This window comes from Perca fluviatilis, chromosome 3 (assembly GCF_010015445.1).
Source record: "Perca fluviatilis chromosome 3, GENO_Pfluv_1.0, whole genome shotgun sequence".
NCBI lineage: Eukaryota > Metazoa > Chordata > Actinopteri > Perciformes > Percidae > Perca > Perca fluviatilis.
The window spans coordinates 22709526-22736901 of record NC_053114.1 but is presented as its reverse complement, the minus strand read 5'-3'; the positions used below and the strand labels follow the sequence as shown (position 1 = coordinate 22736901).

Genomic DNA, 27376 nt, shown 5'->3' with positions numbered 1-27376 from the left:
ATGAGAATGACATTTTATCGTTTCTTCATTCAATAGAGCATGGGGAAGAATCTTCTAGATGTGAAAGAGGCACAGATTTACTATTAATACAGGGATGAACTGCCCCTCTCCTCTACTTTCCCATCATATATTCTGTTAATGGGAATATGCCAGAACAAAAACATAATCTGTTTAAACAATAACCTCCTAATGCATCTTTGCAAACTTAAGCTGAGAGAACACTAGGAGAAACACATTTAAAACCAGCAGTACTTAGGTTTGAGTGGAGATCCCAACATTTCCAGAGATACCAACTACATCAGACTGAATTTGTATAAATATAAATATGTGAAAAATGTCTTGGGTTTGAATATTTAACTCAATATAAGTATAATACAACAACAAAATGTAGGCATACAGTAGGTATAGTATACATATTTCAAAAAAATAAAGAAACTTCAACGGAAAAAGGGGTTTAAAATGTTAATAGAAAGAAGAAGAAATTTAAAAATAAAGTCTTTACCCATTTAAAGACTGCATTTTTAAACATCTCTACATGGGTTTATTAATTTATTTATTGGGGATACAAAATGGCATAATTGACAAACCCATTGTAACATTGCTGCTAGCTTTTTCTTGTGCATGACCTCTAAAACAACAACTGCAACCACTTGGTTTTACATGTCTCAGTCCATAAAATATAATAATAAAGAGGAAAGGACTTCACTATTCAGTCGACTAGTTTTAACAATCTGGAAGTTGTCTCTCTACCCTTAGCTCCCTCTGAAACCCTAGTCAGTGTAAAACAGCCTGCAGGTATCCACACCCAGCAGGACCTGTGATTCAGACCCTAAATCCTCTGACTGATTGTTTCCGATGAGTGAGACCTCAGCGCCAGCTGGCCGCTGCTACAGACTCTTGATTTGTACCCGATTTCATGGTTCAGAAACGGCCCACTCCTCTTTCCGCGAGGGGGATTACAGAGCGGGACAAATGGCATCACGTATGCATCTGGGAACAGCTGTGGCTGCTGCCCACTCCTCAACACAACAGACACCCAGAAGGCCCGAAACACTGCCCAGTTCAAAACAACACCAGCTCACTGAAAATTAAAAAAGAACTGGAAGCTATCAGGTGACAAAGCCTTTGGATTGGATTGACAGCTGCTGATGGGTTAAACTATTTTTTTTTTTTTTTTTTAAATCAGGACAAATGTCTATTTGTTTTGTTTTACTTGAGCCATGTCCAAACTGTATGTGTATGTGTATCGACATGTGAGCTTTTAGCAACTGTTGCTTAGCATGTAGCAAATTGTCCTCTTCCAACATGGACAAAAAATAGGGACTTGAGATTCTGTAAAAGGCTACTATTAATGATGCAGATTCACCGACTAAAGGAATACTCCACCAACAATGTATCTTTTTATGTTTTCAGCCACTGTAGTCTTGAAAGGTGGATTTAAAAAGTGTATAGCTTGTTTATTAGTGGGGGCTGGCAGCTGTGGTCAGCTTAGATTCAAAGCAGTTTCAATGGATTCCAATGGCTTCGCTAGACAAAGTGTATTCAGGGATTTATTGGTAAAGTGAGTACTGGTCGAGGTCGAAATAGTTTTAGATTTTTTTGATGCTTTTTTTTGCTGTAATGATGGAACACCTGCTGTTCCTTGTGATAGAGTCAGCTATAAACTTTACATTTTGGTGGAGTAGATTGTTTTCATTTAATAAAAAATACAACACAGTAATCAAACTGAAAGAGACACTTTTTTGTTATTTGGGGATCTTGGGCTTGTAACACCTCTGGTATTTGAAGGTGCAATATAACCACATATCTGCTTCACCACACAGAGCTTAAGTAGTTCTCTGATATCTGCATCAAGCCTGAAGACTGGGCTCCTGCACCCTAAAGGTCATACTTCAATGTTTACAGGTCTTTCAAGTCATCCACAGGGTTATTTATTTATGTTTATGGAAGGTCATAAATCAAATTATTACTGAGGTCCTGAGGATTTGACTGAAATATCTTTTGTGTAATGTCATTAGTGGCTTAGGCCTCACTGCGACAAACTGGTATGGTTCATCCCATGTTAAAAAGAGACAACACATGTTCGTTTTTTTTGTCCATGATCACTTAGCCATGGCATATGAACATGACCCACAAAAGCAGCATAAATTCACCAAGACTTTCAACCACACAGAAACTGAAAATTTGCAATAACTGACAAGGTCAGAGACACCGATTGAGAACATCTGAATTATTCATTTCTACAGCTACACAGAATCTGCAACTTCTGAATTATAGAGCACAAGGTAGCAAGACTTCCCTGAAGAATCACTGGAGGCCATCTCACTCACCCTCCCAACCTGGGCTTCATTCCTTCTCCAAACAGAGAGAAAGACTGATGGTGGTTGGAAGTGCTGTTGGTAATATGTCAGTTTACATTGTCATCCATTTTAGATCTGGATAATGGCGTCTGCTGACAGGGGCCACTAATGATGCCCTGAGCCCTCTGTACACATCTGGAGTCTCGTCCTCCTCAAAACACTTCATCATCCTCTCTCCAACCAGGATGAAATGTTTAGATCAGCTGCAACCTCTGATTGCAGAGCCAGTTTAGTGCCTCTATTGATGAAAATCAGTTTAGTTGAAGACATCACTCAGGTAAAAACATAAACTGTATATTTGAAGAGTGGGGCAGCTGAAGGTTATTCTCTAACCAAGATCACACTCTGAGGGACAGGAAGTCTTGGGCTAAAATTTGTGGGTAGCCTGAATCCGTACAGCAGGGACAGAGAGGGGGCCAGTTTCACACAGGACAGCGCAAGTGCAAGTGGAGTACCTTTACAGCAGCCTATCCAATCCATAGGTTCAATGACTTGTTATACCCATGTTTATAGCAATCAGAAAATAAATGGAGAGGAACACTACACTTGCTCACTACACTTGCTCAGGCACCTGTGCTCTAAGTTCTTTATAGAGTCAAAAGTTAAACTAAACAAACTTCAACAACTGTCCACTAAACTCAGAAACAATAAATCAACATATTTTGTTCATTTTAGTTAACAGCAGCTATGAAAAGAAAAAGATTTTTCTTACCTGACAAAGCAGAGCACCCAGCACACACACCATCAACATCTGTACCGCCATCCTCAGTACCTGCACTCAGAAACTCAGTATGAACAGGCCCCTGATGACTGAAAGATCTGAGGCTCCTTTAGTAAGAACTGGGCTCCTGAGTGGCTCTACTTGATGAAAAAGGCCAAACTCTCCAACCCTGAAACTTTTTCCTCTCTTTCCTTCTCTCTATGCTCTTGCTCTTGCTGTCTCTCTGTCCCTCCTTTCCTCTCCCAGCGTTTGTCTCTCACAGCTCCTCCCTGTCCATAGCCGGAGTATGTCTCACTGTCGTGGGGTAAGGGGTTAGAATTTCAGCAGCGGCCCTCCCATGTACCCCAGCACATGTGCTGTCACTCACAGACCGATGAGAGAAAGAGAGAGACAGAAGGAGGGAGAGAGAGAGGCAGGGCAGCTGTTGGTGTAGACATCACAGTCTCCACTGTCATGTAAGTAAGTAAACTTTTTTTTAAAACAACAGTGTTTTACAGAGAGACAAAGAGCAAGAAAGCCAAAATAATGTGTACAATCTGGACAAATACAAAGTAGGACTTGATTAAATTGCCAACAGTTCAAATCACAAAGATTTTCAGTTTACAATGATGTCAAACAGAAAAGCAGAAACAAACAGAAGCTGAAATCAGTAAATGTTTGGCATTCTTCCTTCAAAGAAATTACTCATTTATTAAACAATTAAAGAAGCAGTGTGTAGGATTTAGTGGCTTCTAGCGGTGAGGTTGCAGACCAACCAACTGAATACCCCTTCCCCCATCGCTACCTTTCCAAGCATGTAGTAAAACCAGAGACGGCTTTTGGTAAAATCTATGGTAGCTTTCAGATAATGCAAAAATGAGAAAGGCTCTATCTAGAGCCAGTGTTTTGTTTGTCCGTTCTGGGCTACTGTAGAAACATGGTGATGCAACATGGTGGGCTCCGTGAAAAAGTACCCGCTCCCTATGTAGATATGAAGTCTCATTTTAAGCTAAACGAAACACAAAGATTTTTTGTTTCAGTTCAATTATACACCATGAAAACATATGAATATTATATTCCATTTCTGCCAATACAATAGATCCGCCTAAACCCTACACACTGGTCCTTTAATCGATTAACAAAATGGTTGGCGATTATTTTTCTGTTGATTGACTAATCAATCAATCAATTAATTTATCAATCAATCTATCGACCAATTGTTTCAGCTCTATGCAGAACTATTCTACAACCAGACTGATCTCGTGAAATGGCGTATGTATGACACGCCAATTCGTATGCCATTATTGGCATGTTATGAAGATGCATACTTTTTAGCGTGTTTATAAACTCCGTTTGGCCTCCATTGACTTACATTACCTTGCAATTGCTTGTGAATTGACGCCGTAGCGAGTAGTATGAAAGGGCGAAAATCTGCATAGGGAGGTTGGTCGGGGTGGCGAATGGGTAAAACACAGGACTTTCACCCAGGAGACAGGGGGTCGTGTCCCGCGTGTGACATTTCCTAAACTTAACCTTTGCTTTCTTCTTTGCCAACCCCATTCTTCTTTTTCTAAACCCATCCCACGTGTCACATTTCCTAAACTCAACCGTCGCTTTCTTCTGTTACTAAATCCAACCCTGTTGTTCTTTTCCTAAACCCAACCCGCGTGTGACGTTTTCCTAAACTCAACCGTTGCCTTCTTCTCGCGATAACACGCCACGTGGCGATAACATGTACAGTACAGGCCAAAAGTTTGGACACACCTTCTCATTCAGTGTGTTTCCTTTTCATTTTCATGACTATTTACATTGTAGATTCTCACTGAATGCATCAAAACTATGAATGAACACATATGGAATTATGTACTTAAACAAAAGTCTTATATTTTAGATTCTTCAAAGTAGCCACCCTTTGCTTTTTTATTAATAAGGGAAAAAATTCCACTAATTAACCCTGACAAAGCACACCTGTGAAGTGAAAACCATTTCAGGTGACTACCTCATGAAGCTCATTGAGAGAACACCAAGGGTTTGCAGAGTTATCAAAAAAAGCAAAGGGTGGCTACTTTGAGGAATCTAAAGTATAAGACATGTTTTCAGTTATTTCACACTTTTTTGTTAAGTACATAATTCCATATGTGTTCATTCATAGTTTTGATGCCTTCAGTGAGAATCTACAATGTAAATAGTCATGAAAATAAAGAAACACATTGAATGAGAAGGTGTGTCCAAACTTTTGGCCTGTACTGTATGTATGTATGTTTACATCCGCTGTATACAGCGTAGACATACACGCGGATAGCTCAAAATGCGTACAGGTAACACGCCACTTGGCTTAAGATAGTATGCGTGTATGTTTACGCAAAGTCATGATATCACCTTGCCACAACTTTCAAATACATCCAAAGCAGAACCTCTACTTCAATTTAAATTGATAATAAATAGTTTTTTTGACAATGGTATTATACTTTAAAGATTTGGAAGCAAATACATCTGTCTCCATTAGCCCATAGTAATATGTTACAACAAAACTAAAACTGAAAAACAGCCAATGACGTCAATCCCAGAACTAAATAGCCACAAAAATCTGTTCAACAGTTCCTTGACCACACCCTAATCGATTTGTCTTTTGACATCTGTTGCTGCCACACTGTGAGGAAATAAAAAAAATATATTTTACAGCCCCCACTAGACAGCACAACATACTCTTGTGTTTAAAGCCTTAAGTAGCTTAGCACTTGTTTTCTTCTTAAATCCATCTTGTCCGGATCAACCTTCATGTCGTGAGGCCGCATACATAACCTTGTGGTCTGGTGCGGTCTGTGTCGTGCCCTCACGCATTCAGAACATTCAGCCAGAACTCTTTGATCTCCTGCTATTTTGAACACTCATGTCAGAGCAGAAGATGAAGATCTAATGGTGCTCAATGGGTGATGTCAAAGCAGAGATTGCCATTACTGTTATGCTTCAAATTTGACAGAAACACTACCATGAGTGATGAAGTACAAGTGTTTTAGGCAAACACCTCAGCTGCAATAAAAGGTTGTTGTTGTCCAGAAACAGAGTGAGAAAGTTAGTTTACTTTGTTGGTTATGTGTTCTCAGGGGAAACACAAACAGCAGGAAAGATGTGTTTGGCATTTTGGGACGGTTAGATCTCCTAAGCGCTACTTTCAACACCCTTTCAGCAAGTCTGCTCAGAGGTCAAAGGCCGATATGGATCTTTAGGAAGTAAACAACTTCGGACCACATTGGCCTCCCTTTCACCACATAGACACTGCTTTACCTGTGGGACAGATGACTATTTATGTTAAAAACCATAGACTAACATTAAGTATCACAGTTATAGCGCAGAACTATGCCAAGGCAATGCAAGGCAATTTTCCTCAATGTTAACGGAATACATGTATCCGTCCTGTGATTCGGATCCAGTAAAACATTTAATGGGTTCTTCCTTGGCCCATGCCACACCATTTCACCAAGTTTCATGAAAATTTGGTTTGTAGTTTTTCCACTAATCCTGCTGACAAACAGCACCGAAAACATTACCTCCTTAACAGGATAACAAGCAATCAACTACACAAATGAAACTCTAAATTATGAATGTACAGGAGGCAGAGATACTGTTGATACTACAGTCGAGAAACTCTCATGTTAGAAGGTAGAGCAGTGAAATAATTAAGAGTGCGTGCTAGAGCGTGCTGAGTGGGTGCCGGCATGCTTCCATGTGTTGGTGTGTCCATGAGTGTGAGTGTGTAAGTTCTGGTATAAAGGGGTGATTTTGCAGCACCTGTCTCTGTCATTTTAGGCAGAGGCAGTTGGCGCCCTGATGTTTCCCTTCCTTCGCCCCCCACACACACTTCCCGAACAACAGGCTCTCATACCGGAGCACATGCAGACATTTCATGTGGTGCTGGAAAGATATAGCGTGTCCATTAGGCAGTCTAGATTAGTGTTTTCTGTAAAAGGGCCTCATGTGTTGTAAAGATGAACCAAGTACTGAAAGCCTAACCAAAACCATCTTTACAGAGAGAAGGCGCTCTGCTGCCCACTGTTGGCAGAAATAACAGCTCACATTAACTCAGAAAGAGTTGTATACAACTAAGGGACAAGTAGCCTATTAAAACTAAGAGTGTATTTGTAACAGAAACTATATTCAATAATCCTGTGATGGGGATTTCATTGCTACATTACTGAATAAAATGCATACATTACCCTCTTTTTTGTACTTAAAATAATCCTGTAATTATTTAGAGAAGAATGATTTGATTGTTTGGCCATTTGGGAGTAGCAGAACAAGTTGTAAACACAGCATTGACATATTGTGTTGGAATGTAACTTAAGTACTGCACCCCAAAAAATGGAGAATAATAACGTAATAGGATGTCATCTAAACCCACCCCACTATTACTTCAATTCATCATGAATTTCTTCAGTTTTTGGATTAGTTGTTCACCGTGGAGGCCTCCAAGAACTCATGGTAAAACAAAGTGAGCAATCGATATGCAAATGATCCTGTGGAGGGTGAAGTATTCCTTTAAGTAAAATATAGAAGTACTTTAAGTACTTTAAGAAGTATTTCAATCTTTTGCTACTTTATATCACCACATATCAGAGAGAAATATTGTACTTTTTACTCCACAGCATTTATTTGCAGTCAGGTCTTACTTTTGAATTAAGATTTTACAGGCAAAATATAGTGGCTTATATTATTGGCTTATTGGCTACACATTGACAAACATTAAATAATAATATCTACTAATACAATGTGTTATGAATAATTCATAACTCTGAAAGTAGTGTTTCTGCATTATGAATATGTCACATTAAGTGCATTTTGCTGATAATACCTTTCTACTTTTATTTTTTTTAATGCAGGACTTTTACTGGACTTTACACTTTTGTTGTCTTTTCTTGAAAAAAAAAAGACATCTAAATAAATGTAATTTGAAATTGTTTTATTTTTTAGATTTTTTTGGGGGCTTTTCCGCCTTTAATTATGACAGGACAGCTAGGTGAGAAAGGGGAGAGAGAGGGGAAGACATGCAGGAAATCGTCACAGGTCGGATTCAAACCCTGGTCCTCTGTGTCGAGGCATAAACCTTTCAGTATATGTGCGCCATAACCCGGCCACGATGTAATTTGAAATTTGATCGGAATTGGAATGTTGCCATTCATTAAGCTTTCTGGACCACTGTAATTGCTTGCTAGTAATGCAGCTGGCTCAACTAGCCAAACTAGTCATCCAGAAAGAAAGGAAGACTATTACAAATTCAGCTAGTAAGAGAGTTATCAGCCCAGTCAGCTAACAGTTTAAAAGTAGGTTGGCGGGAGAAGGTTTGGACAATATCATTGTATATTTAATGATATTAAAAACTACACATGAACATCAGAAATGTGCAAGTTAATTATATAGGAAAGAAGGTCACATGCAAAAACAGCATTTGTGCACTGCACCACATTGTCATCAGTGAGGAATATGAGACCCAGCAGAACACAAAATCACAAGTTTCAAAGGCTTGTTAGTGCAGGGTTGCAGTGAGGCGATAATAGCAAAGAAGACTTGCGGTGTTCTTGAAGCTCTGGTCAGGTCACTAAACAATATTCAGCTTAACATACAGGTGGCTCGGAGCCCCACTGATCAGGAAATAAGGACCCCAACCTGGTAGCTGTCTGGCTCACCAGGAACATAGTAACACTATTAATGATGAATATTGGAGGGGGACAGAGGAAACCTGTACTTGGTTTTCACACTATTTCAGTGACAGCAATGACAGGTACAGTGGTGAACCATCTCGAAATCCACTGTTGAAGATTTTTGCAAGACAAAGTGTCATATGTTCATCAATATCCCCTTTAAGAAAGGTAAGGAATAATATAAGACCTAAACATATTATTATTTTCTATTACATTTACTATTTATTTTAGCAGCACTTAATGTGGGAAACAGTTTGTTGTTAAGTTTTTGTCGTCCTCTGAGAAAAAATCTCCTCTTTTAGGGTTGATTAGACTTTTCACAATTCACAGGATGAAATCTGTATTGGTCTCATATTTGGTTCATCAAGACATCTTCATATAAATACTTATATTTATTTATTGTATAATGTATTGACACTTTCAGGTATCTATATGCTCTGTTTTGCATCTCTTGATGTTTGTCTGGGAGCAAGTAATTCGACCATATCTTGTGTTGATAATTCATTACTTCGTGCTAATCTTCTAATTTTGTTCAATAAGAAAATAAATTGTAAAACCCCTTCTTCAAGAGAACTAATGCAACTCGATTAATGTATTACTTTAATTTAGGGTTATTTTTGCTTACCTGGCTCCTAGACAGGAAGTCAATTCCAATGCCAACAAAGTATTACATGCAGCCTCCAAGTAAGTGGCTAATTAGGCCAAAGCTCTAACACCCTTTGAAGTGCATTGCAAAGCACTAATATCATTTCTGCATGTATAATGTAGAAGTGAAACTGCCATCATTAGTGTGAGGTACCGATCGGCTGCCAAAACATTTGCCAAAGTTGCATTTTTGCAAAAGGTTGCAAATTTGTTGAAAGACTACTCTTCACACCTTAAAATACAGTTCTGTTGTTTTTGTGCATTAATCCCTTTTGAAATACACTTATATCCTATCAAATCTCATCTTTGTATTAAATTACTTACAGCAAATGATGCATCATTATTATTTAGATGGAAAAAATAACAAACAAAACAAAAAAATTTAAATAAAGTTGCTCATATCTATCTCAGTATACATGTAGGACACGGGAGACTGAATAAGACACCTTTGTTCCATCTGTGCATCAGTTTGTCAGTTAGACTTTTGTGTGCATATTTCGTATGTGTCTTTTTGGATGGCAGTATTTTCTACTTTTTGCAGCAAATGTTTTGACTTTATACACCTGCAGAGGGCAATGTTAGACCATGTATACATTCAGCTCAGGAGGAGAGACAGGAAACTTCTGAGACTTGAGGGTTTGTCTGATTAGAGTCTGAGGATGGAGGGCACACTATTAAGCAGATAAACAACAGCCATTGACTCACAATGCAACACGGAGACAGCAAAGTGCAGTTTGCTAATCAAAACATCATAGACGCAAAAGCCTTGCAACATGCACCGCTATACGCCGTACACATAGAACAATGATGATAGTGGTCTCTTCCATTATAGTCAGCTAATCCAATTGTTCTGTATAATGTCTCTGAACATGTATTTGCATTCAGCTCACAAATTTGTAACTTCTCTGTCAGTGCAGAAAAACAACAGCAACTCAAAAGCCGCGAACAGCACAATATAACATTTCCAGAGGTGAGTGTGTGAGGTGGTTGGGTTACTGCAGCTCTGCCTTCACCCCAGTCAGCCTCCACCAGGGTGGGTTGCCAATTAGAGCCAACACATATGACACACTTGACTCCCCCGCTTGAACCATGGCTGGAGATAATAGGCCTCTTCCTGCAGTTAAATCGATGACATACTGTCCCAGGGTGGATGTCTGTCTGCCTTGGTACACACACACACACACACACACACACACACACACACACACACACACACACACACACACACACACACACACACACACACACACACACACACACACACACACACACACACACACACACACACACTTTCTTTCCCTCTTAACTGTCATACAGTAAGAGTAAAATGTGACCTTTCTGTTTCTTACACAGAAATACACAAGCAACACACACACAGACACACACACACACACACACACACACACACACACACACACACACACACACACACACACACACACACACACACACACACACACACACACACACACACACACACACACACACACACACCCCCAAAAACAATAATTTACAACCAGACAAAATGGACCCTATTATTCACAGTGAGATAAGAAACTAGTGCAAATAAGCCCTTGATGCAGAGGGAAGTTATGTGTACATTAGGGGTGTGACTCTTCACTGGTCTCACGATTCGATTTGATTACGATTTTCCTGTCAACGGTTCAAATCAATTCGATATCACGATGCGTCACCTCCTCAATACTATTATACCGTATATTGCTACACATGGTTTTCATCAACAAATTCAACCAGTCAGATATATATATATATATATATATATATATATATATATATATATATACATGAACTCCTCTTTTTATTGTATCTGCTCTTAAAAAATACACTTCCTGAATGTAGCGGAGTCTGAACACAGCAGACAACAGACAAAAGGCAAAAACAAAAAAAGCAGCGACCGTAGGCAATAATCGATTATGATCTGTAACTGCATCGATGCAGAATCGCCTAGGTCAGCATTGCGATGCATCGATGCAATGATTATTTTCAACAACCCTAGTGTACATTCAAAGCTAATCCATCAGCTAAGTGTGTACATATACAGTATCTAGCTAACCCCACAGGAGGCGTCTGGGCTGTGTGAGGGCACCTGAGTCATGGGGATTACAGACATTACGGTAATGGATATCTGCTGTGCACGGTAATAGGCAGATGCCTTGCGTGAACTTGCAGTAGTCAGGTCTCGACGTTGTTGTTTCTGACTTGCATCTTGATTCGGTTGTTAGACGTTGGCTAGTGATAGGGCAGGGTCATAGCTGGCTAAGCAAAAGCATAAACGTTGCATCAGTACAAATTCACAAAGTTCTGTGTGATGCAAGTCCACCCGTATAACATCATCCACTCAGTGCTGAGCTTGTAATGCTCACTTTCTCTGGAAATAGGGATAGAGAAGAGTGGAGGGAGGCCTCTCAATGGCGTTTTGGATGGGGGGATAGAATTGAGGTGAGGGGTGGATGGGGTTGGGTGTGGGGTGGGAGGTGGTTGACAGTCGTGTGCATGCGTGAGCCTAATCTGCCTCTATCAGCTGTCAGAGTCTGGGATGTCAAGGCTACCAGGGCTCCTGGTCCTCCCTCTTGCTCTCTCTCTCTGTCCCTCCCTCTCTTCACTGGCAATGTCATGTTGTCAGCTCACATATGCTTGTCTGCGGTGGAGGGGGGTGGGGGCAGGGGCTGTAGGGGGGGTGGGGTGGAGGAGACATAGGCACATGGGCAGCCTCCGTCTTTTTTCTGTCGCTGTCGACACTTGTCTTCTTGCCTGTGTGTGCTGACGTTGTTCCCTTTTAACCCCTCCAGCTCCCCCTGTCCTCTCTCCCTGCTGCTCTCCTCTCTGTCTCTGTACACGGATAACATCAGAGGCAGCGCTTCGTTGAGTCGAGAATTACACTCACAGGGCTTTTACTTCTGGCATGATTTTGTCCCCCTGCCGCTTTGTGTTCATTTAACATCAAACAAGATTTTGTAACATCTTTAATTTAGGCAGCAGGGTGGCTTTTTGAGTATGGGGGCTGTCCTTCAGAGAGTTTGTACTCAGCAGCGATGCTTTTCTGCAGCTGACCCTGAGCTTTGACCTCCCAGTGCTGAAGGGTGGAGGGGGCACTTCACTACAGGGTGTACTGGTGTACTGGTTCCTGGTGCTCACAATGTTAAAAAACTACTACAGAAAAACTGAACAGCAGCATTTCATTCCAGTATCAGTGTCCATGTTTATTCATAGATGCTGCTTAGCCTCAGCTTGTGCCGGTTATGATGTATTACATTTGAGTCAGAGAGCTGATCGGATTTTCGATCTCTGAACAACCCATTAGGTTGTTAATCAACATTTACCTTTGTTTTGAAGGTATTTCAAAAATCCTCAAAGACTCTTCAAATAATCTGGATGGCAAAATATCCCATCTGCTTCATGATATACCAAGGCACCACTCAATAAACCTGTTTCTGATTCTAATGATGATAAAGGTTTCGCCTCTTTTTCCTAATCCAAATTAGGATTCTAGCCTCCTTGTTCAATTTGAACAATAACATGAACCAAAATTAAAAATGTTATCAGTAAACAATATTGAAAAGAACAATGTGTATATATATATATATATATATATATATATATATATATATATATATATATATATATATATATAAAATATATATATATACTGGATATATACATTGTTCTTTTCAATATTGTATATTGTCATACAAAACAAGGCATTCATATTTTGTTTGCAACTTGAGGTTTTTTTTTTCATCCAGATTGTTAGAATAGTCTTCAAGAATGTTGGAAATACACCAGTAAGTGTTGTTCAGCGATCTTCTCTATTTATTTTTCAGAACATTAGATGCTTAGCTCAGTGACATATTTGTCATTGCTTTAAACACAAACAAAATTCCATTTGAAAAATTTAAAACCTGGACAAATAAAAACAAAATCTATCAGGTTGGCTAAATACTACTACTTTTTTTGCAATTTAGTTGAAGCAATATTTTAAAAACATTACTTTTACAATGTTATTATGAATCTAAAATACTTTGAGATACAGTGCAATCCAGTCTGCAGTGTTTGTTTTTCCACTGATCATTTCTTGCTTTTTTGTGTCTTTTTTCTATTCAAAGGTGGTGTTTAACATGTAACACAAAGGTATGCTTGTTTTAATAATAAAAAAAAAAATTGCATGCCATTTATTTCTGTGTTTTTTTAATGTAGCTGAGAATTGTTTTTAGCTTTGAATAATATATTTAGTTTCTGTGGAGGCTTTTAACATCTGAACAGGGACAACAGATTTAAAAAAAACTGGCAGATTTTCATTTTTTACAGTTTCTCTGCTCGTCAATGTGAACTGTCCCTGTGGGATAATCCCATTTTTTTTTTACTCTAGATGAAAACCCTTGGGTTTGTGTGTTCTGAGTAATGAGAAGCCCATATGCCAAAGACAGCAGTCAAGCGTTTATATCTGTATGGGTAACGGTGCTCTCGCCCCAGTGACTTGCCCCTGGCACTTGCCACAGGGGGCTTTGACACTATCTGTCAATCAAACTCAGATGACCCCCTCCTCCTTTCTTAGGATTTACAATGCAAGTCTTGGCTAACTCATTACATCCCATCCCCTCCCCCCCCCCCCATCTCCGACTCCCAGTTTCTACACAAATATGATATCTCTATACGCACCCACTGGAGCACACTGCCTCCGCGTTTCTGCATGCATGTTGCATGTAAACCATAAATCCCATGTACTGTACAGTATGTCTGCATGAATGGATTATAGTTCTGTAGCACGTTCAGCTACAGGCGGCAGTTGTGGTTCCTTATTAAGCCGAGTTACAACCCTGTCTGAAGATTTCTAGTCTGCAGGATATTAATGCAGAGCAGCTTTAACAAGGAGCAGGTCAAGTCTCACATTAAAGCCTCTGCAGACTGCCTGTGAAAAGTGTATTTTGTGTTAAAGAATTAGAGTGCTGTGCTGCCCTCAGGGCTTTTAGAAACTTAAAAATAATGACTGAGAGGTATTACTAATAAATGATAATATTTAGCCTTAGAAATAATATGTATAATTCATAAAATGTGATCAATGGCATGACACTTTCATGAGCAACCCCTGTGCATCTACATTTTCACACCTGCACACAAGCACAGAAAACACAAATGTGCTCAATGAAAACTTTCCCTGTCACACACACACCAAATCATATCTACAATACCACACACACACACACACACACACACACACACACACACACACACACACACACACACACACACACACACACACACACACACACACACACACACACACACACACACACACACACACACACACACACACACACACACACACACACACACACACACACACACACCTCCTGGCTATGAGTACCCTTGCCCCGACTGCTCCCTTGCAGCAGTCTCCATAGCAGTCAGGCAGACTGTCTGAGTGCTTTATGTTTGCTGTAACACAGAGCCATCACTGTCAGAGCCATTGATTTGTCAACAACATAGTGATACACTGTAGATGGATAATGGCCCATCTTGTGCACAGTTGCTGCATTTTTCTGGACAGCCAGTTTTTTTTTCTTCCTCTCTTTCCTTCCTCCTCCTCTTAAACCTCCCTGTCCCAACACCATGCACAAGCGCACGCGAACACACACGCGCACACGCACTTGCAGTTTGAAAACAATAAAAGAAAAGCAATGTGTCTTGTTCAGCTACTAAATAGCTGTCTGGTTTGTGTCTCCTGAGGTGGTTGCACATCAGTGGCTAGCCCATCTATCAGGCCAATGCATGGCCCTCAAATCTCCAGGTGTAAAGATGATAAATACCCCCACCTCCTGAAAAGGGCATGGAAAAAGATGGATGGATATGGAAAGAGAACGACAGTTACAGATATCGAAACAACTAACTGAACCAACTGACAATGCTGACATTTGCTTGCTAATACTGTGTATGACCAGTTCAGAGTAAAAATTATAATAATAATAGGCCTTTGAAATATGACTGATGAGACACATAATCAAAATGCTGTATAATAATGATGTTAACTGGGACAAAATAATTAGCGTAAGCTAATTGTTCAGGTTAGCATAAACAGATATTTCCCTCTGAATCTAAACTGCATTAATAGTGCTAAATCTGAATCACACATATTATATATAAATAAAACAAGGTCATACATTTACAAAGGAGTTACGTTTAATATATCTTACATGTTATAGCTTGTGATGTGGCAGTAACTTCCTGTTTACAGAGTTGATTACTGTTGACTGGACAGGGCTTCAATTTACAGCTAAGACTTCCCTTTAAAGGTGCAACCCAATTTACTAAATCACTAGTTTGCAGCTAGCTAGTAGTTACCAAGAACTTAAGAAGGACTTTACATACTTGGATTTATAGCTGGTACAACCCAGTCCAGGCTCCCTGTGCTCATTACCTATTCCCTCCAATGTTTGATTAAACAGTACTTTCCCCCAGTCCCCCTTATCTGAGCTGTCGCTGCATGAAGGAGCTATCTGCTGTGTGACTGGCAGACTACTGCCTGCTGCCTCTGATAGCATTCCACTTTGGTTAGGTAAATAGGAACTTAACTGAACTGAGACTATTTAAACAGTCTAAATGTAAGGAGATTAAAACTGGCCAAACAGTGGCTGAGCACAGGGATGCTTCGCTGCTAGTTATACACTGCTGCAAGAATGAGAAACACACATGCAGGTGTGTGTGCGGCAAACACACATATTTCAAAAAGTCAAACAGCAAAAGACACACAGAGCGAGAGGACACATGGAAGCAGCCTTTAGTTGTTTTTGATGCCTTGGTGCCCTCTGACTTACCAAATCATTTTCTATGCTTGCAAAATCTCCACGCACGCACGCACACACGCATGCACGCACACACACACACACACACACACACACACACACACACACAAACACACACACGAGGCAGGCAAAGCAGGATGGACCTGGGGACAAGTTTCCGCCTGGACGCCCTCATATGTGAGCCAGTCCTGCCCTGCTCTGCCCACAGGCCTTTCCAGACTGGCCAGTCGAGTCAGCGACCTACCCTGACTCTAACACTGTGTGGCAGGGGGACCTAGAGACAGATGTTCCGTGCCACTGGCATGGTGCAGAAGAGGAGATGGTACCCCATGTGGAGTATATGTGTGCACAAAGACAGAGGGAGAGAGAGAGAGAGAGAGAGAGAGAGAGAGAGAGAGAGAGAGAGAGAGAGAGAGAGAAACTGAATGGTTGCATGGTGATGTTGGGAGGAAAAGGAGGAACAGCAGTGGGTGGCTGGGTGGTAGAGGAGGTGAGTGGGGGTTGTAAAAGGAGAAATAAATCAAGTCAAAGCAATTTGTGGCAATGGCTGCTGCAGTGTCATTAGGAATCCCGTCACGCAGCAGCTCCTCTGAGCAGTCGGCAGACGCAGGTTGACAGCAGGCCAAAGAGGAATTTTAATTTTTTCCCCTGTCTCATAGCTCCCACCTCACATACACATATCCTAACTACTGGCTCACCCTGCCAATAGCAGCCTTCAAACTCATCCTCAACACTGCTGGCCCCTCCTGGATTAAAGCCTTTTTCAATACCATAATAATACATGATCGCTGCAAAAATATGGTTACATCATTTTAAAAGCATTACATTTCCCTGTAAAATTGCACTCAATACTGTCAAGAGGAGCCAAAGATAATTCATCTTGTTTGCAGTACAGCTTCTGAATCAGTAATTGTCAATATATTGAATACCACAGATCATGTCATTCAATATAATGATAATAAAGAAGATTTTTCTTGAAAAACACATTATTTGGAATAGAAACTAGGGCTGGGCGATATGGAGAAAATCAGATATAACAATATTTTTTACCAAATACCTCGATATCGATATTCTAGGGTTGACAATTGGTGCTTTAACAAAATATCTTCACACTTAGATTTTAGATTAATAATCATCAGTAATGTGGACATAACGTCTAAGTGGGGAAAAGGCAAATAATAGAACAGCTAGATCAGTCTGGACAGTTCAGAAAAGTACATCACTTTACTCTAATGCAGCCTTTAAAACCAGTAAGAGACAACACTTATGTCATATCACGATATCCAAAATCTAAGACGATATCTAGTCTCATATCACGAGCCCAGCCCTAATAGAAACAAATCTTTCATCACTTTATTTAATAAAGTTTTAAGGTCTAGGTCCAGATTGATTATCTACTATATTAACTAGTTATTAACATCAACATGTTTACAGTATGTTAAGATCAACTTGCCTGTATACAAACATGCAACCCTGTTAGAATAGAATAGAAATAAAATAGAAAAATGTGTATATAAAAGTAACGGGTTTGAGACATGGCACAGAGCTGGTTTTGTCTGGTGATGTAAATAGCCGTTTTTATGTTTGCCTCAGTCTGCCTCATCTACCTCTACTTCAGTGCACAAAATGATTTCCAACATTTCCCAAAATGGTTTCTGGACATGGTAAACGTGTGTGAAGTTGCACTTTTCAGATTTGAAATGTAAAAGATTACGTGACAATATAATACATCCATGTCACAGAGATGTGAAGAAAACTTAAGAGGGCAGGTTTTTTCCACTTAAGAAAAAGTCAAAGCTGCAATGATTACGGGTGACAGCAGTGTTGTTACAACCACAATGAGTAGAATGTAATAAACTGTCCTTAACTAAAAATGAATGACATGACTGAGGTGAAATAATTCAATTCAATTACAGAAGACATTACATTGCATTTTACCTTTTAAAAAAATCACTTATATGTGATAGAGATAACATCTCTTATAGAAGCAGCCTACCAGGCAGAGTGATACAGATACAGTATGGATGTGCGTGAAAAATAGAACCAACAGATCCAAATCAGTGTTATGAGAGTATGAGCAGCACAATCGGAGAATGTGGTAATAACGCTGCCCGAGCCGAGCAGGGCAGAGTAATGCTGAACATTTCTCCTCTCAGCTGCCACTTTAATGAGCAGACAAAATGGCCACCGTTGAATAATTAATATGTGGGTCCATTAACAAGGCATTAGAATGCATTCTATCTCTTATTGATTTTTTTCCTGTCTTTTTTTTGTTTTTTTGAAAACTTTTACTCCATCTATAGACCACTCTGCGTCCAGGCGCTGGCGAGAATGAAATATGGCTGCTGCTGTTTAAATGTCAGCTTTGTAATTACACATGGAGCCACAAGCTGGGCAATCCCACGGCCTGAGGGCCTCTGATTTATGGTCAGGCACTGATGGTAACAGCACAGACACATACAGACAAAATGCATTCACACATAAAACATCTCCTTTCCCCTTACACATGCACACAAACAACCTAAACTCAAATCATGGCCCTTTTATATACTGTACTGTTCATCCATTAAGTTAATGTTTTCATGTATTAACAGTAGACACAAGTACAGTGATCCAATACTTATTATAAATTCATTTGTTTGTTCCTTACCCTTTAATGTATACCTGGAGTCTCGAGAGACCCTCAAATACAAGAATTATGCATACATATATTTTATTTATTTTTTTCTCTAAAAATCTTATGTAATAAAAGTAAAAAAGTAAGTAAGAATATCTTTTTTTGTGACTGTGATTTGTGACTTCTGTGCTGACTAATTTGTGTTTGGTACGTCACTTACACAGTGAATACAGAAGGTTATCTGTAATACAATGCAAAATGTATATAAACAAAAAACACTGAAGGTTATGTTGAAAGATATCAATACATTTTGAAAATGACATTTGTTGGCATCTATTATATATATATATATAAACTTCTGAAAAGTTTAAAGCAATGCTTATTTCATTTGTAGCTTAATTTGTGTTACTTAGGCTCTCTTAAGACCTGAGGTATGTACTGTAGCAATGTTTGGAAGAAGGGGTTAAAAACCCCAACCCACATCCTGTTTACACACCTTTAGTGCTAAAACAATTAGTCAATTAATTGATCAAAAGAAAATTTTGATAAAATCATATATCAAGCAAAACTGTCCCACCTTATCTGGTTCTAGCTTCTCAAAAGTGAGGATGTGCTACTTTCCTGTGTTATAACATTGTAGATTAAACATATTTGGAAAAACAAAACAAACAACATGAAGAAGTTGGCTTTGACTTTGGTAAATTGTGATGCATGCATCTTTCACTATTTTCTGACATTTTATAGACTAAATGATTAATCGATGAATCTAAAAGTGATAATGAAAATGAGAGTTGCAGCCCTACACACCTTTATCTTTGCGACTGCATCAATTCAGAAACTGATAAGTGTCACTCCTCTTGGACAGTGTCTGTTAGACTTGTATAAAGCGTAACCTCGCTCCACCCTTTTCTACTGCCAGTGCTTTTTGCTTAGCGGTCTAACACACTCTAGTGGCATGTGGGACACCCTGGTTCAATACACCCTCCCTTACGCTCTCTGCCCATCAGTCAGATTCTAGGCACAGATACCTGCTGGGAAAACCAATCTATATCTGAACGAATGGAGGAGGAGAGGCGAGGCCAGATCAATGTACAGATATTGATACACGCAGCCATGCGAGGAGACTACACTCCTTCTGAACTCATTCTCTCTCTCACTGAAAAGATTAGGAATCGAGATGAACTGCTGAGTAAGGTGTGTGTGGGTGTGTGTGTGGGTGTAGATGACAAAAGAGACACTGTAACACACTGGCAGATACTACAGATAGAGCAGGGAGAACGAGTAGAGATGAAGGAGGGAGTGGAGATGCATAGTAGAGACACAGATTACCACCACAGAGCTCAGTAATGGTGTGAGGGGAGCACGTCAATAATAAATACCTCCCATTACACCATGGTGGACTGCTGCAGAAGGCTGTACAGCCCGACACCTGCTGACTCCCTGATCTACCTCAAATTACACTGATGCTCTCACACTGGGCCTTTGTGGACTACAACACAACATTTACTGCGTCAAATACAGCGATATTCGGCACAGCTACGCACAAAATCATACACACAGCTGCAGCGCTGGATTCATTTTCCAGCACAGTACAGAGGTTGAGCGTCAGGGTTTGATCCCCTCTGACGACTCCCTGTTGGGCTCTGGATTCTTTTTAGGCCCCCCCCCCTCTCTTCAAAGAGACGAGGCTTGACATCCAGGTGTTTTATAGTATTTGTAGCTCTGATCATCCATCAAGCCGATCGATCACTCTCCCAGCAGCTTTTATTAATGATCTTGTCAGCCAGCCCGCTCTCGGGTGCAGCCGCTTGTCCAGGATGATAGATCATTAGCTAGTCTGCCTGCTATTTATTCTCTCATGACCTTGTCTCTCTCCATTGTTGAGTGGGCCGAGTTATGAGAGCTAGAACATGATAATGCACTATTGATTGCGCATTTTTTTCCCCCAAAAGTTTTTTTTAAGCTGTGCTCAAGTGCAAAGACACAGACAGTGGTGGAAAAAGTAATAATTTTAGTGTTATATTAACATACCTTTGGATCATTATTACTGTAGTCTGGCTCAACCGATGTACACTGCTGGAATAAAGCTGTGAGAAACGCGCCGGATGTTCCTTCCCTCTCGATATCTCGGCTATCGGTAGATAGACGGTGTAGCTAGACCATACTGCAGAGCTGACACAGCGATGTGGAGATAGGTCTGGCAATGCAAGACTATTATTGTTGTATTAACATTTATGCTGTATTTTGTGAGCTGATTACCACTACATATACTGTCGGGTAGGTTAATTTATCACAGTGCATCGTATGTACTAAGGAGAACATATGTTTTCTATGTAAAATGTTCATCTGAAAATGAACATGTAACTGCCGGATTAATGCAGTGGAGTAAAAAGTACAATATCTCCCTCTGAAATGTGGACGAATAATGTTACATAAAAGGGAAATACTTAAGTAAAGTACATTTAAGTTGTACTTAAGTACAGTAATTTAGTAAATTGAGTAAAACTGGACACCAAAGTGGTGCAGCGGATTAAATATGGAGGCTAGCTCAATTCGTCATCACTTTCATTTAAAAAACATGTTGTGGAACATCACAGAAAGTGAGACAAACATAATTAACAGAGTGTAGTAAAGGACAGACAGGAAAAGAAAGAAAAAAAAAAGAAAGAGCAATAGGGACAGAAAGAGGTCAACAGAGAAAAAGGCAAAGAGAAAACAGAGAGCGAGTCAGCGGGAGTTTCACAGGAACGAAGCCTGAGGCTGAGCCAGTGAGGTGTAAGTAGCTTTAGAATAAACATGAGCTCCATGTAAACAACAACCTGCCACTACAAGCATCGGTTACGCACCCACACAGACCTGGTGGGGTTCTGAATTCACTGATGTGTGTTTGTATGCTTGTGTACTGTATACTCAGGGTGTCCCTGGGGCTGAAGAGCCTTGCCTGTCATCCTCCCATCACTCCTCCCTCTGCCCATTTACATCCACAAAGCCTGTCATGTTGATCAAGTAGCTACAGGCCCGAAAGCCTTTTATGATTGTCAAAAGTGTACACATGCGAATGTTTGACTGTATAATTGTAGCCTGATTTTCGGTTTGTGACTGCAATGTACAACAGAGCAGCAGTGTCTAAGTTCTCTGCCACGAATTCAGAGGCTACTGTGTTTCTGTGGCTCATTACTTCAGTCTGACCTGTTTATTATGCAGTCAGTGTTCAAAGAGAAGAGGGAGGAACTTCTTTCTGCTCCAGAATCATTCATGATGGACAGCTTTCATGTTCACAGCAGAATGACGGGCAGACTGAGACCTCTGTGGAGTCAGAGTGACAGTGGATGAGCTTCAAAGGAACATACTGTATTCACATATTCGGTTTCCCCCTGTCTGTTTACTACTAATTTTTAGATGAAATGATTCAAATAATATAAAAAAAAAAATTCACTTAAACTCCCTTGCTCTTCGTAACCAATGATTTTGCTTAAAATAGTTTATATATAATTATGGATGTGTCGAATACAGATTTTTGGGGTTCGGCCAAATACCGAATCCACTGGTTAAGATTGTGCCGAATCTGAAACTGAATACCGAATCCTTCTCCCATCCTCAGCCCATTAACACAGTAAACACACTAATGAAGTCCTTCTGTTGCCGTACCTGAATTTGCTGCATTTTGGCTGCTGTCTGTAGATTCCTTCATGCACAACTCGTATTCTTTCGGACGCAAATATGCAAATGTTTTAACAGCGGCGATGTTGTGTAGCCTATTGTTTAGGGTCCTTGCCACCACGAGACAAATCGGCATTGCAAATTGAACATGTAGCTCGACTTGAATCACCTTCTTTTGACTGAAAGTACTGCCAAACAACACTTTTTCTGCTCATGAGTTCCATTTTCACTTTCAAACAGCCTACTGCATTGAACGGTCCACCTACAGTATGTAAACACCTTCTCGTAATCAACGGTGGCGTCATTATGTCGACCAGCGTAGCACGCGTAGTGCAAGCGTAGGGTTCTGTTTGGTGGGGAAAAATTCTAAGTTTCGGCAGAAAACGAACCAAAAATCCCAATATTCGGCCGAATCCTGGATTCGGTGCATCCCTGTATACAATGCTCGAATAGTTCCTCATTTTAGGAAATATACATTTTTGCTTTATTGCTGAGCGTTAGATGAGAAGATAATCACCACATGCAAATAACTCTTCCCTTAAATGTCAAACTATTTCAGCAGCATCACTGCTGGGTGTGGTCAGAAGGGTTCTGTTACACCTGTAACAACAGCCAATGGTGATGACACGGCGTACTGACACACCCGGGAGGATAAACCTCTGAAGATCAGCTGGTGTTCAGTTGCTCTTTAATTGCTTTTATTCCGAAGCACTTTGTAACTTTTGCTTAGAACATTTCCATGTAGACAGATAGTTCATACATACCTGTCCCTGTGTCCTTTGTTTCACTTATAACGACTTAATTGACTCCCCATTGATCTCTGTCAGCCCTGTGACGAAGTTGCAAACTGTCAAGCTTTTCTGTCTGCCTTCAGCCAGGACTGTGCTGGGATAGGTTTCTGAAAAGCGGATAGAGAAAATGAATCAATGATTGAATGAGCTGGCATTCAATCAGTGTGCTCGATGTAATAAAAAATCTCACTTTGAAATGTAATATTGTTTCAATCCTTTGTTGGCTTGTGATGCCAGCTGGCTCCTGTTATAACCTAATGTGTCCATCGTCTGAACAGGAAGCTAAAGTAGTCTAGAAAATAAATAAATATGATCTTGCAGGCAGGCTTACATAAAAAAAAATAAAAAATAAAAAAAAAACTGTGACAAACTAAAAAGACAACTAAACAACACGACAATATAAACTCTCCCGTCATCTTTTTTTTGTAACATCACCTGGTTCTTTTAAACCTCTGCCATTCTACCCAATCTCTCCATGTGTCTCGAACACATAAACAACCTCACCGGTGTCCCCTATAACCCCCCTTCCAGGACCCTGGGGCCCAATAAGCAGCCATCTGCAGACAACCTCTTCCACCACGCTCCAGCAAACAGGCAGGGAGTGTTTGAATGTGTGTGTGTGTTTGAGAGAGGGAGGTGGATGTAGTTCAAGGGCACAAGTACTCCATCAAGCTTGAGTCCAGGGAATATCCACCAGCTTCCCCTCCCCTTTTGTGCACCAGGGAGGCACTGGAACCCGTCCTGAGTGCCCCCCTGAACACTCACACCTACAGTAGAGTGTATCTATTACTGCACACCAGCTCTTCAGTTTGGATTTTGACCCTCTGCTGCTAGCTGCAGCCTCGACGTGGCAGCCTCAGCCTTCCTGCCCGTGGCCCTGGCCAACTCCCAGTTTTGGCGTGGGTGGTTAGGTGGGGGGGTTTGGGGGCACTGAAGCTGTCCTCTAGTGCTCTTGTAGCCCTGCCTGCTCATCCATCCTAGCCTGCCAGCCCACAGATCGATAGCTTTGCTCTCTTAATCAGGTCTCTGGTGACTGTGGGCGGACAAGTGTGTATATGTGTGTATGTGTGTGTAGACAGGAGTTTGTATTGGCTGGGGGTTGCCCTTGTGTTTCTTTCCATCTTCAGTTCTATTACTGTTCATCACGACTTTTTAGCTCAACTGAATTTTAGTGCCTTTCTTCTGTATCTCTGAATCCTCTGCACGTCACTTGTTCAAAACCCTACGGACTTTCTTCTACATCTACATTTCTGTCTTCTTTTAACTTCCTCGAGCCAGCTCTTGTTTAGGCTCCAATTTCTCTGACTGTCCTGATTTATGTTTTTTTCAACCCTCCGTGCCTTTTTCTTCAACTCTTCACGCATTCTCTGCCTATTCTGGCACGTTGATCCCGGTGCTGCTGCAATCTGTTTTGACTTGTGATGAAGACAGAAGAGGTGAAGTATTGGAGAAATGGAGATGAGAAAGGATGAGAGGTGAGAAGAGCGAGCAGAGCGAGAGGGTTAGTCAGATGGAGTGTGAGGCATCCAGCTGTGGTGTTGTGCCTTGCTAGAGAATCCGCCATCAGACTCTCTTCACACCTGTGTAACCACAGCTGCATGCATGCACGCACGCACGCACGCACGCACGCACGCACGCACGCACGCACACACACACAAAAAACGAGCGTGACAACACTGCTTCATGCAAAAGTATTTTATAAAACTTTTTAATTTTCAGATAAACATTATGTTATTTCAAGTGTACCAGTGTGTGTACAATGCCAAGGACCTCATATTAACAGTGTTTTCTCACTGATCGCCACATTGTTATTTTGTTTAGTGCAGGTGTAATTAACCATGATTCTAGACACCACCACTCGACCACCAAAAGTAATATTGTATTCTTTGATCACACAATTTTCACAAACAAAATATCAGATACCAGTATGTATGAGTGCTCAAATCACTTTCACCAATAGGTATCGCTGTGTTTAAGTATTTTTGTACTATATATTAATCTTTATAGTACACTGTTTTTGCAGTTAATATTCAAGAAATCAACAAACTGCACCAAAAGCCAGTTAAAAATAAAGTTTTTGAGCATACTTACTTTTGTCATGTTTCCAGTTTGAACATACAAAAGTAAATACTCTAAATCTGCTTATAATTCATAATCATAATTAAAATATAACAGTATTGTATTATGGAACTGGGACACTACTACAACTGCAAACCCTAAAAAAGTGGGTCATATTAGGTTGCATACCAATTAACAGTGTACTTGACAGTGTCTTAGAAATGATATGTCTGTCACATCCATGTTGGTTAGTTTAAATTCTAAGCACTTTTTTATTAATGCAACTTCAAATAATTTTGACTTTTTCTTAAACTCAGTTGCAATTTGGACACACATTTTGTGTCCTCTTGTTCATTTTGCCTCAATAAATTACATATCAAGTAACGATTTCCAGACCTCTCTTACACCGTAACTGGCTAACAATGCTTGGCATAATTGGCATTCAATGTAATAGAATTACTTTTGTTGCAGCGCTCATAGTTGTGATTAAGTCAGAGGTTAAGTCATTTTCCGTTAATTTGTATTTCCTCTGTACATTTGTCTGTGAAGTTTATCTGATCTAAGGACCAGATGGGGACAGCCAGGACATCTGAAGTTCTTTAACCAGGAAACTGTACGTTGTCATACATATCGAGGGGGTCCAGTCATGGGAAGAAGTGTCGCAGGAGGTCCTTCTTGTTGACCTTACCCATCTGATTCCTTGGCATCTCCTCCACCAGCACCAGGCCTGTGGGGATGGTGTAGGGCACCATGTGCTCCCTGCAATAAACACTGACGTTAATACAGTGAAGACTGTTTACTGCCAAAAGGAAGATAAACACAGACAGGCATGCACAAAAAAACACACAACCCTGATCAATGTGCACATATGGATGGGAATATGCACACGCACACATATGCAACAATGGAAAAAAAAGAAAAAAACAATTGCAAAACAAAGACTAGCCCTGTGGCAGAGTAGTCTAGATAAGAAAAGAAATGTCCTTCATACACTCTGCAGCTCTCCTCCCTAATATCCCCAATTCGCCTTCCAGACACAGACAATTCCCTTCATACAAAACAATATAATCGCTGTGAGATGAAACAAAACCCCCAAAAAATAATAATAATAATGAAAGGAAAAACAGAAGGCTGGGATAATTAAAAGTGTTTTATTTTTTTCGGTTTTGAGTGCACGGGTGTTACGTCAAGTCTTGAAGCCTGGAGCTTTTCTATTATCTTCTAACCTAGTTTGTTTGTTTGTTTGTGCCTGAGTGTGTGTGCATTTGTGTGTGTTCCTGTGTGCGTGCTTGTGGTGCGAGCGAGCATAATGACTCATACTGCTGCCATCAAACAACTCCTTTCAGCAGATGTCTCCGTCTCTCTGACTCAGTGAGTATAGTGTGAGTGAGTATATGTGCATACGTACACATCTCTGTAATGGGGCTTGCTCGTGTCACCAATTTCTCCAGCGCAGTGTGTTGGTGTGTGTGTGTGTGTGTGTGTTTGTTTAAGGCAGTGTGGGGCGCAGAGGGTGTGATAGAGATTCAGACTGACAGCTGAAGCCAGGGCACTGAAGAGTGAGCATCCATCTACTTGTTTATGTCTCCTTTTATCTCCCTCTCTCTCTCCCCTACACCGTGGCCTCAGCAGTAGGCTGTGTGCTGGCATTGCCTGTCTGCTGGCAGCACCCATGGCTGTAAACACTGTGTGGGTAAGAGTGTGTGTGTGTGTGTGTGCATGTGCGTGTGTGTGTGTGTGCGCAAGTGTATGTTAACCTGGGTCACAAGCAGCAGTAGTAATCCACCATGCTGGACCAGCAGGCCACAGCAGTAGGATCTAAAACCCCCACACCATATGAGGCCCACTGCTGTGTCACTCACACACACACACACACACACACACACACACACACACACACACACACACACACACACACACACACACACAATTCAGAGATGTGAATAAATGATAGTGGTGGGTGGTAGAAAAATAGTATAGAAGACAAAAACAGATGGTGGGAAAGTAGCGATGAATTAGACAAAATTCTAT

The 27376-nt window shown here is 40.5% G+C and overlaps 2 protein-coding genes across 3 annotated transcripts in view; both read right to left on the bottom strand.

The window, feature by feature from the left end:
• Positions 1 to 23602, bottom strand: part of cdh15 (cadherin 15, type 1, M-cadherin (myotubule)) — a 38642-nt gene extending 15040 nt beyond the window's left edge. Inside the window, exon 1 of one of the 2 annotated variants that reach the window (XM_039795992.1) lies at positions 23261 to 23602. Coding sequence is in view for 1 of the 2 variants with exons in the window: in XM_039795990.1 (XP_039651924.1) it covers positions 3073 to 3123 (51 nt within the window). In the remaining variant the exon portion in view is untranslated. Of the gene's footprint in view, positions 1 to 3072; positions 3593 to 23260 lie in introns of those variants that run through there. The other variant, XM_039795990.1, reaches the window with a different exon arrangement.
• Positions 23603 to 24967: 1365 nt separating this feature from the next.
• The window catches only part of acsf3 (acyl-CoA synthetase family member 3), a 42031-nt gene continuing 39622 nt past the window's right edge, over positions 24968 to 27376 (bottom strand). The window contains exon 10 of the mRNA XM_039795601.1: positions 24968 to 26104. Coding sequence (XP_039651535.1) covers positions 25990 to 26104 — 115 coding nt within the window. The 3' untranslated portion in view covers positions 24968 to 25989. The remainder of the gene's footprint in view (positions 26105 to 27376) is intronic.